The following is a 12,111-nucleotide window of genomic DNA, read 5'->3' on the forward strand; positions in this document are numbered from 1 at the left end:
TAATTTTTAGTCTTGAAATATTAATGCTTTCCACTCACTGCAGATTGTAGTATAACTAATGCTCAATGAAATGTGCTTACTCCCCAGCGAAAGCAGCTATAAAAGTGCAAAACAAATTTTAAAAAAAAGCTTTTACATTGAAAAACATAAAGCAGCTGAGTCACATTTATTCATTCCTCAGCTTTTCCAGCAGGGTGACTGATACTGCCAAATGATTACATTTTTACTTAACTTTTGGACCGCCACATACTGTGCAGCTGACTTCATCTGAATCTGTCAGATCCTTCGCACTTCTAAAATGTAACTAAAATGTTTTTGTGTCACATTTCGACCCACGGTTGATGACTCACTCTTGTTGAGGCTGTTTTATGGCATCTTCTCAATGACATTCTCAGGCTTTTTGGGTTTTGACTTTGGACTCATTCTGTGCTGCACAGGTTGGTGCTGCTGTGACAGCTGAGTAAGGAGCTACTTGTGCAAGGAGCTACTATAAAGGCAATGAGCTGTGCAAAGATAAGATTTGGCAAGACCAGACCCAAGACTCAGTGGCTGTGGCTGTGCTAGTAAATTAAATGTGACAGGGAGCTTATCTGGGCACTGAGGCCAATTCAGGAATGGCTTGCCCCTATTCAAGTAGTTTTCCTCCCAAAGTAGGGTTGTTGCAAGCTATTGTCCCCAGACCATTCCAGTTGCCAAACTGTGCCTAGGGAGAGAGACAGTTGCTCTGGTGCAAGTCCTACCTGGGAGGACACTAAAAGTTTACTGATGGAAGACACTGCATTGCAGTACCAGAAATGTTGACACACGCTTCAGTTTACTGATTCAGACCCAGCCTGGGGGTCTTTCTCCTGCAAAGCCTGCATCCTCTCAGTGCGAAAGTGGCAGCAGCACCCGGCTGAGTGTAAAGACAAGAATTAGGATGGGAAGGGGGAAATTCTGCCCCTAGAGACAGCTCTGCCCTGATTACGGTTGGCAGAAAACGAAGCCAGATGCCATCAGTGCTAAACGGCGAGTGATTTACAAAGCTGTGTTCAAAGTGTAGCACACCAGAAACTGATTTCTTGAGACATATCTACATGTAACAATAAAGTCTGTGAAGATGTTTTCTTTCAGGCTGTTGATTAAAACTTTCAGATTTCTTCTGTTTCAGGCTAGAATTGTTGTTTTAAACATCAAGTGAACAAGAAACTCAAACCAAAAAAGGGGAGAAATAAGTGAAGAAAAAGGATAGTTTTAAAGAAACCTACTTTGAGTTTTATTCTAAATTGAAAAATTGCCTTGTAAATGAGAAAGTTTATGGTTTAAGAGTCACAGAACTTGTTCATCTTCCTGAGCTAAAACCCAATAGTGACAGATGATGTATTTAAGCCTTTTTCTTAAAACATGGCCCTTCAGAATAGAAATAAGGAACAACTAGTTATTGAAATAGTTTTAAGCCCTCACTCAAACAATAAAAAATATGTTAACTTTTACTATGAAACAGTGTTTCTGAAATTTTCATAAATGACCCCTTGTTATAAGAGTGCAAAATGAGTCATTTTCTGGGAACCTCTTTTCTGGTCCAAGCACGTACAATTTACTGGTGCTCCAGATTGTCAGCTGCTTCTGAAAACTGGGATTTAAGACATTAACAAAGTGCTACACAAAACAACTACAGTAGTTACATTACTATTCTGATTGCATTGAATTTTAAGTAATACTAGAGAACGATGAAATGAGAAGCAAGTTTAAAGGAGGTATTTTCTAAGAGCAATGATCCATGTATGCTGCATCTTTTCTTTCGCACAACTCTCCTGGAGGAGAGTTATTTTTGATAGGGTTTTTATCACTGTTTTATTTAAATTACTTTTTTTTTCCTCTTCAGTTACTCATATGTGGATGTTCAGTAGATATTAGCTTAAAAATATGAATTCTAGTTCAGTCATTAATGTGACAGGCTGACTTTAGTAGTAATTTTGGGGAGAGGAAAAACCTCTAGGTGTGAAGCTTAAAGAGGGTTTAAAAATTTTGTGTAAAAATGAAGTTATAATGAAATCTTGGCAATCTCTGCCACCAAGTGGTCATTCAGCAAGGTACAGTAGATGTTCTGCCCTGTTACCGTTACACATTGTCCTGGTTTCAGCTGGGATAGAGTTAATTGTCTTCCTAGTAGCTGGTACAGTGCTGTGTTTTGAGTTAGGTATGAGAGGAGTGTTGATAACACTGATGTTTTCAGTTGTTGCTAAGTGGTGTTTAGTCTAAAGTCAAGGATTTTTCAGCTTCTCATGCCCAGCCAGTGAGAAAGCTGGAGGGGCACAAGAAGTTGGGGGGGGACACAGCCAGGGCACCTGACCCAAACTGGCCAACGGGGTATTCCATACCGTGTGACGTCATGCCCAGTATATAAACTGGGGGGACTGGGGGCGGGGGGATCGCCGCTGGGGGACTAACTGGGCGTCAGTCAGCAGGTGGTGAGCAATTGCATTGTGCATCATTTGTATATTCCAATCCTTTTATCAATACCGCTGTCACTTTATTAGTATTATCATTATCATTATTAGTTTCTTCTTTTCTGTTCTATTAAACCGTTTTACCTCAACCCATGAGTTTTACTTCTTTTCCCGATTTTCTCCCCGACCCTTTCTGGGTGGGGGGAAGTGAGTGAGCGGCTGCGTGGTGCTTAGTTGCTGGCTGGGGTTAAACCACGACACACATAAGCAGATTTAATGAAGTTACACACTTCTGATGTACCTGCCAACTTTCAAGGTGTAGTCGGTAACTAATTAAAAGTACATTGTAGTGTTCAAAAAATGCAGAGTGCTGAAGGGTCACAATTAAGATAAAGATGTTACGGTGTGTCTGGTTTTACAAGTTTGCAGCATCTCACTTATTTCACCATGTATTACCCATTTTGCTATTTCAAGTGAAAATCAAGTTTTAGTTAAGCATTAACTTTTGAAGTGAACCAATGTAACATAAATTTGAAACTGCTAATTGGCATGACAGATTACATTTAAAATACATAATAAAATACATAATAAATATGAAAAAATACATAATAAAATTAAATGCATTTGTAGATTATATGTAAGTAAGTAACAGGATCATGAATGGTATCAGCTGCAGAAGAAGTCAGAGATCCAGAAGGGCTGGGACACCAACCACACAGCTGGAGCTCAAGCTCACCACTAGAGCAGCTTTGGCCAGGGCGACTTTCCTCTGCCACTGCAGAGGAAGTATACTCTTCCTCTTATTCTACTACATTATTTCCAAAAATTGTGCATTAAGAAACCAGGAGCTGAAAAAGCAGGAAGATTGTTTTTCTCTTTTAATCTAGTAATAAAGGTAAGGCCCAAGAGAGTATTATTAGTTCTAAAATCCTGAAAGACATAGTGATTACACATTCGTGTAAACTCATTAGGCACTATTTTTTATTATAAATCAGGTACGTAGTTTAAGTTAAAATGTGTAGATAAACTTATGTTTTCTAATATATATTCAAAACATTTAAGGTAGTTTTATTCAAGCAAGAAAAAGCAACAATAATTTGCCCTTTTTATACATCTTTAATTCAATTTCCATCCAAATTAAGGTTAATATGTTAGAGATAAATGTTAATTATTTTTATATATATTTATATATTACTTTATATCTTCTATCATTATTTTTGCTTAGTTAAATAAACATATTGTCAATAGATATATAATGTTTTACAAGTATGTGTATATAGATATTGTGAATCTTTCTAAAGAACAAAAAGAAATTCCAAATTAAGTGTAAACTTTATACTAATTGCAAATTAATATTTTTTACCAATAAGTGTAATCTTTTCTTCAGGAAAAAATATCAAATTACAAACCTGATCTAGTGAAAGATGTCCCTGCCTGTGGTAGGGGCATGTTGGACTACGTGATCTTTAAAGTCCCTTCCAACACAAACCATTCTATGATTCTATGAAATGCTAAACAAAATCTAAAAATATTGAAATTATTTCCTGTTTGCAGATTCATGAAGACTTATTTGCTTTACTGTTAAAGTGAATATAAAGTTATATGGAATGCTAGAAAACTAGAAGACTTTTAAGGAACAAGCTCTGCAGCAGCTGGGAGAATTGAGAATTTTAATTGATGACCTCATTGCTGGTTAAACAACTGAATCTGATGCCTCATTCAGCCTTTTTATAGCTATACAATTCCCAAGTTTTTTATTTTAGCCTTTGTGTTAGTACATGTATGTTAGAACAAAGCCCCAATAAAGCTCTCTGCTGAGATGTTTTTATCAGTTTCTAATTGACATCTGGTGAATATTTATCACATATTCCATATTCCTACTTCCATTTATTATCAAAGTTCAACCATGGGAATTTCCCATTATACCTCAAGAGGTTATAGTGATTTCAGTTGCAGGAGAAATGGCTATATGAAGGCTTTGGCCTTCATTAACGTCAGGCATTGTGTTGCGGGCTCCCTTGATGTGTGACATGCCTGTACAGCTGCATAAGCATCTAACCCTCCCCTGCCTTCCTCCCCATCACGCTGTATCCCAGCGTACCTGACATATTACTTGCCAGTCCTCAGAGTGTCCCAGTTTGCTTATCTGTAGGTACTTGATGCATTAAGACACAGAGATAGCCAACATGGAGAACCTCTGCTGGAAGTACAGTGTGATCCCACAGGATCTGAGACACTGCAATGATAGCCCTGTGCTTTAAAACAGTAAAAATTGTATTGCACCATGTATAATTAGAGAGAACTGACTTTTTAGTGACAGTCCCACTTATTCCCCATCCAGATCAATCATGATTTATATATCACTTTTTTTTTATTTCTTGCACTACTACTCATTGAACTGGCCCCATTATCAATCTAAAGTAATATCATTCATTTAATTTTGACAGTTGCTATTCATTCTTACTGCAGCCTAGTCATTCAGCTTTAGTCTCAGTTCACCATTTTGTGATGCTTTAGTCCTTGTCAAAGATGTAAATCGGTAATGAATCCTGCAGATTGCATCCTCCATGTTTCATCAGGGAGTGATGCCCTTTCCTTTCAGCACATGTAGTAAAGAAGATGCTACTCAGAAATGTCAGCTGATAATTTTGTGGTCCGTGGCATAAACTGCGTAACAGATTACATTCAGCCATTAGTGCAAGTGAGGGGAGAAGCAAACTGCTCATGTGTTTAGTGGTAGTGGAGGTCACATTAGTTACGGGCAAGCGCTATGAACAGAAGGAAAGGGGTAATGGTGCCACCTCTCCTTCTTCCTTGGCTTCTCCCACACCCTGCCCTGACTTTCGCTCATCCCTTGCCTACCAAGCTGTGCCGCACCAGTGCTGCCTTCCTCCTGACGCAGATCCCCCTCCTGTGTACCTGAGGAGGAGGAGAAAGCCTGTGGGGAGGCGGCTGCTCAGCTCTGGTCCCTTGGGCATGTTAGGAGCAGGTGAGAGGCAGAGTAAAGGGAGAAAACCTCCCAGTTCTCACCTTCTGACGTCACAGTCTGGAAAGGTTTGTTTCAACTCCTGTGATGAAATTCTGCACATAAAGAGGACTTCACGACACTATTTTAAGTTACCACAAAGCAAATTGAGCTTAACAGTTAATGTTCTGTCATACGATATATGCATGAGGTAGTTTAACCATATTGTTCTTCTATTTATTTTATACTGTAAATAATGTTTCCATTTCAGCTTGGTCAAAGGAAGCAGTCAAGTATAAGAAGCTCAGATGAAATCCACTTAAACAGTTTAAACAATCCTCCAAGGCAATACCAGGTAAAAAACAGTTTATTTTTAAACAAACTCAAGAAGTAGTAGAACAGGCAGACTGACAACATGAGGACAGTTTTGAATTTATGTTAAACAGCATGAATCAAGAATAAATCCACAGACTTTGTATATATGAGACATAAATGCAATGATTTAGGTATTTGCAGTACAATCTGAGGGTGGTTTTCTCTCATGCTACCCTTATAGTACAATATTTTAAAGCGCTTGAAAAATGCTTTTAGTTTTAGAGACAGGTTGAGTCCTCAACTGCACAGTGTGAATTAAGAAAACCAAAAAGAAACCCCAAATCTTCCTGTTCCATCTGCTGAAGCAGCTCAGCTTATTGTGCCACACCTCCATACACTAATACCTTAAGCACTGCAAATATCTTTCAGCCTTTATGCTATCAATACAATCTGTTTATTCTTTGCCTCCTAAATAACTGCAATGAGACTTTGTGCAGTTAAGTATAAAAAGACCCAGCACAGTCCACATAAAGCTCAGCTATTCTGGTCCAGAGGCTGCTCCTTTTCTTCCTGTAAGACTACAAAGCAGGTGGAAAGGAAAAAGCAAGAGCTGTCTGGGCAATGGAACAAGAACATCTGAATGCAAAATGGTAGAGAAAACAAGTATACCTTTTTTAACCATAAAACAGAAAAAAGTTTTCCTCTTGGGCAGGCTAGCTCTGCTCCATTGTTGCATTATACAGTGTCTGCACAAGTCTATTCCAAAATCTCCCTTTTTCACAGCCAATTTCATTATGATGCAGTGACAGATATTAGGATTACAAATTCATCCCATAAACATGAGGATATGTGGCTTTGTATTTGAAACATTCTCGGATTATTTGAATAAACAGTACAGCTGCTGACCTTGCAAGCATGACTGTAGTGATGGTCCGGAACCACGAATCTGGGACAATTCACCTCACAACCACCTCTGGTCAGGTCTATTACTGTGGAGATAAGAGCAGACACATAAACCTATGTATTTTTTATATCTCGTAGTGAAAAACAAAAAGTATTGTGTTGTCATGGGTTACACCATATGAAAATATTAAACCCAGAGATAGAAAGATAGATCCTCAAAGGTAATTAGATATGTTGTTCTTATTCAAGTAATTTAAACTAATGGGAGAATCAGGGGCGGAATTCATTTTTCCTGGAAAGGTAAAATTGACATCTAAATTTCCTGGCCTAGGTTCCCCTTATTATTAGCAGACAGGGTAGTCATTCTAATGGTGTGATTTATTTGATCAGTTTTGGTTGTCTGAGATGAACTGTGCTCTCAGGTTTGCTTTTTCTATCCATAGAGGGAATTAAAGGTGACTGCCACAGATATGTATATTTACATTAGAAAATACCTGTATTTGGTTAGATGAGTCCCAGCTGAGATGCTTAAATGACTCCTAGAATTGTGGGTCCCATCTTCTCTAAGCCTCTCCTTGGGAAAAGATAACTTATCAAAAATAATATAAAAATAGATTAAGATAAACTGATGGCAAAAGGGTTTAGCAATTAGTACTGCTAATCAGGGTCATTATCATCTTCTGGTGGCAATAAAGGCTACATGGTTTCACCTACATGGAGACCAAAGCTGCAACTGTATTAATCACATAGACTCCAGTAGCAGGTTGAGCTTCGTGAATGATAACATTTGTAAGATGTGTTTGGTTTTCTAACTTTCATGTACATATATGTGCAGAATCATAAAGTTTAAATATCTACTGTAGATGAAAGCAGAGATTTTTACATTATATTCTTTTAACCTGGCAAGTCCTACACTGAAATGTCTGACTGCAACAGAAGGTAACAGAACTCATATTTTGAAAAATCATAGCAATACTAGAAAATCCAACTAAGAAAACTCCTTCTTTTCTTTCTTCTCTGCAGAAAATAATGAAGCGTCTCATTAAAAGATACGTACTGAAAGCTCAGATAGATAAGGAAAGTGATGAAGTCAATGAAGGTGAGTATGTTGATGAATTGTATGTTTATCTCTAATCAGAGAATCAAAACAAACTAATTAAACTGGTTACATATGCCACTTGAAAAAAATGTTTCCAAAACACTTGACATGTTTACAAGTGCAAGATGTAAAATTACCATGAAGTTGAAGTTAAGGAAGAGATGTGGCTTTCTGTTTCTGCTCTCCCATCAGAAACTATCACTGATCTGATGACTTCTTGTGAAAAGTGTTGCTACTTCTAGTCATGCCCATGCATTTCCCATGGTGAGACTGCATTTAGTGCAGCAGCTGGTTTGGAGCACTCCTCTATGAATACTTCCTTGTGTGGATATGTATTCTTACTGGGGATTCATATATGGGGACACTAGTGAATGCACTTCACAGTAATGTTCTCGTCTGTTTGCACCCCTCTGGTGCTGGAAAGACACTTAGTGTAGCAGGAAAAGGAGAGGACTGCTCTCTTTTGGACAGTGAGAGGCCTTGTTGCTGGCCAGGACTCAGGCATCCCCAATCTGCATGTTCTACAGAAAAGGACCTGGGGGTGCTGGTCGACATCTGGCTGAATATGAGCCGGCAGTGTGCCCAGGTGGCCAAGAAGGCCAACGGCATCCTGGCTTGTATCAGAAATAGCGTGGCCAGCAGGAGCAGGGAGGTGATCATACCCCTGTACTTGGCACTGGTGAGGCCGCACCTCGAATACTGTGTTCAGTTTTGGGCCCCTCGCTACAAGAAAGACATTGAGGTGCTGGAGTGTGTCCAGAGAAGAGCAATGAAGCTGGTGAAGGGTCTAGAGCACAAGTCTTATGAGGAGCGGCTGAGGGAACTGGGGTTGTTTAGCCTGGAGAAAAGGAGGCTGAGGGAGACATTATCACTCTCTACAACTACCTGAAAGGGGGTTGTAGCGAGGTGGGGGTAGGTCTCTTCTCCCAAGTAACAAGCAATAGGACGAGAGGAAATGGCCTCAAATTGCACCAGGGGAGGCTTAGGTTGGATATTAGAAAAAAATTCTTCACCAAAAGGGTTGTGAAGCATTGGAACAGGCTGCCCAGGGAAGTGGTTGAGTCACCATCCCTGGAGGGATTTAAAAGATGTGTAGATGTGGCACTTAGGGACATGGTTTAGTGGTGGACTTGGCAGTGTCAGGTTAATGGTTGGACTCAATGATCTTAAAGGTCCTTTCCAACCTAAATGATTCTATGATCTCTCTTACAGCAGAACAGCAGCTTCCATCTAATGGATCATTTGAGTTTTGTGAACTGATGTGATCTCTCACACTTTTGTCTTCAGATATGTTTGATTCCTGAACTGCATCTTCATATTCCTGTCCCTAAGCCACCATTCACCAATGGGCAGCAGAACATCCACTTTTTCTGTTTCAACAAAGAAATCCAGAGAACACCCATAATAACTGTGAGATATTTGGATATGCTGGGTTTTTTCCTTTGTTTTTTAATAGTGTCATCTTCTAATGTCTGTTACAGGTGAACTGAAGGAAATTAAACAGGACATCTCAAGTCTCCGGTATGAACTCCTTGAGGAAAAATCTCAAAATTCTGAAGATCTGGCAGAACTTATAAGGAAACTTGGGGAAAAACTGTCAATTGACTCTAAGGAAGAAGAAAGCAAGAGATAACCTAAATGTTTAAGAAATGCAACAGAACATTAACAATTCACTTAAAGCCATATTTCTGTTTTTCTCAAGTCTAGCTCACATTTCTACAAGATATTCAGAAATTAAATCATTCCAATTCTTTATTGAAAAACCACAGTGGCAAATCCTCTGGGTCTACGGTAGGGAGGAGATACCACTTGAGTAAAGATACTTATTTATTCTTTACCTGCTGAAGAAGAGTTAATTTGAGATCATTTTAATATTCAGTTTGTGTCTTTTAGAATTCCAGTGGAATCTTGATAAGCCCAGTCATGAAAGATTAAAAGCATAAATCTAAACTTTTCCTACATAAAGTGGTTATTTTTGCAAATTTACTTTTGTAGACATTCTTACATATATTTTAGTGAAGCAAAAGAGGAAAATTCCAGGCTTTTACATATTTATATCAAAAGATATTTAATTTTTCAAGCTTTCCCAACTAGCAAAAAAAAAAAAAAGCTAACTGCCTTTCTTAAAAATGTGCAGGATATTAAATTTATTTGAACATTTCCTTGAAGAGGTAGATATCAGAATACTCAGTGCACTGTATTATACTTTTCCCTACTTATCCCTGTCACCACTGGACTATCCTGAAAGATGCCTAGTTTGCAATGGGAGTTAATGCATTAAGAAAGAAATATTTTTCACCAAGTTTATTGAAAAGCTATTGCTGAGGCCTGAAGAAAACTTCTTTAACCCAAAATAATTAATCCTTGAAGTTCTAATCTGTTCCAGAATTACCAAGTTCGCCAGCTTTTATATCTTGAATTAAAACTTGCAAACTGCAGGGTAGGGGGTTGAATGTAAAGCTGGTAACATGTTTATTTAAGGTGGAAGATACTAAAATGTTGGGTGCAAACCCTGTCTGAATTCTGGGAACATCATGCATTGGAGACTGTGTTTCCCCACAGCTAAACTTGTTTAAATCATTGAATTTTGTTCAGATCTATCCTTAGCAAACAAAACCATGTTGTTCCAAAAATTCATGAAGTCTCATCTTCTGTGGATTTACATCCCTTGTCCTTTTTTCCACTGGAGAAAGCTCAGCTCTTGTGCTGTATTCCCTAGGACTCCTTCAGTGAAGAATCTTCCCTCCATGTCATCAGCACAAGCCTCCAACACTTCCTCCCTGCTCACTGCAATAATTCTTCTATGTCTCCTTCTGTTAAACTGGAGAAGAGGTAGCCTGTGCTATGTCTGGCTGATAGTTGTGTGACTGGTAGCTAATATGTCTCTGCAGGACAGTCAGCTGGTTTCTGTCTCTCCAGATAGATACAGGCTAAATTCCATCTAATTTTTCCTTCAGTTAATACAGTAATTTGGATTTCACTCTTCTGACAATCACCAATTCTGGGACTGTTAGAAGCATATATTACATTGGGGATCCCTGCTCCTCTTTAAGATTGGTTGAAATTAGTGAAAGGGCTGTGAAAAATTGTAACAGGAACATCAAGATGTATAACCCACTTATAGAAGCCTTGTCTGTTTAGGAAACAAGGCTGAAAATGGCTTGTCAGTATTTGCTTTTAAATTAGCTTTGTGAAACTTATTGTGGAATGTATCAGAATGTTTCGACCTCTCGCTTTTAGGCTGGAAGTTATTTTTTAATGGGTTTAGATTAGTTTCTAGCTGAATCTACTGATAGTCCTTTTTTAAAAAACTATTGGTGGAATCACTGTGTATTTTCAGGGAAAAAAAAGAGTGTATTAGAATGTGTTTTGAAATCATGTGGAGACAGGTGAAGGCAAGGGGCTGTGTCCTGCCCGGAGAGCAGTGGAAGCCGGTGTGGAGGTTGGCCTGTCCCAAGGGTGTTTGTCATGGTTTGGGGGAACTGCTCAGCCTTCTGCTTGGCCCATTAGTTTGTCCACAAACGGAGCTTGTGGGACAATCCATGTCCTGTGGGCCTCAGGCGTAATGAACTCAGGGTTTAGAAACTTTTAAGGCTTCTTCCCTTGAGGGAGGAGAAGGAAAGTGAGACTGTCAGAGATAGTAGAGCAGTTTGTATTCAAAACCACAGTGTGCTGGCCTGAAAAACTATGAGCTACAGAATAGCCAATTTCCTAACTTGCCTTTGATCACAAAAAAGCATTACCTCATAACCTGCAGTATTTCCTGCGGTAATCAACAGGGCGTACTGCGGACTCTGAGATGACCCGACTGGCTGGTCTTTGCCAGAAACACTCCGGTTTCTGTCTCAGCCGTTGTGTGGAAAACGAAGGCAGTTGGGGTGATCTCGGGCTGGAAGGCAGCGTGACGCTAACTTCACTGCCTTTCAGCTCCTGGATGGTTCCTGCCCATCTCCCTTGGCCAGGACTGGCCACTGATTTTGAGTTCCCGCTTGAGTATTTTTGGGCCTGGTTTCCTGAAGCAGTGAGCACTTACTACAGGTCCAATGACCGCATTAGAGGCCATATTGCTCAAAGCAGATCTTCCACCTTTGGCAAGCTCTTCGCGAAATCCGTTGGTCAGAACTTGAGGTAACAAGGACAGTCAAAGTTCGCTTTCAGTAATCAAAAGTCTTTATTTTAGGTCATTGTAATGTGCAATATGGATCTGCAGTCTAGTGCTAGATGGTGGTAAAACCTTCAATCTCCATAAACCCAAGTAAGGAAATACGTAAACATGGTTCAAGATCCAGGCACTTTTAAAGTGAAGATTTTTATTACAGAGGTAAAATGGACACTGTGAATTTGTTTAAGCCCAAATTTTGACTTACCTTAAAACTATAAGATCGTAATGTATATATTGT

At 39.1% G+C, this 12,111-nt stretch overlaps 1 protein-coding gene across 1 annotated transcript in view; it reads left to right on the forward strand.

Moving 5' to 3' along the window:
- Nucleotides 1-9,344, forward strand: part of TRPC6 (transient receptor potential cation channel, subfamily C, member 6) — a 40,144-nt gene extending 30,800 nt beyond the window's left edge. The window contains exons 9-11 of the mRNA XM_010578199.1: nt 5,666-5,749; nt 7,636-7,711; nt 9,193-9,344. Coding sequence (XP_010576501.1) covers nt 5,666-5,749; nt 7,636-7,711; nt 9,193-9,344 — 312 coding nt within the window. The remainder of the gene's footprint in view (nt 1-5,665; nt 5,750-7,635; nt 7,712-9,192) is intronic.
- The last annotated feature ends 2,767 nt before the right edge of the window (nt 9,345-12,111 follow it).

This window comes from Haliaeetus leucocephalus, unplaced genomic scaffold (assembly GCF_000737465.1).
Source record: "Haliaeetus leucocephalus isolate CR32 unplaced genomic scaffold, Haliaeetus_leucocephalus-4.0 Scaffold616, whole genome shotgun sequence".
NCBI lineage: Eukaryota > Metazoa > Chordata > Aves > Accipitriformes > Accipitridae > Haliaeetus > Haliaeetus leucocephalus.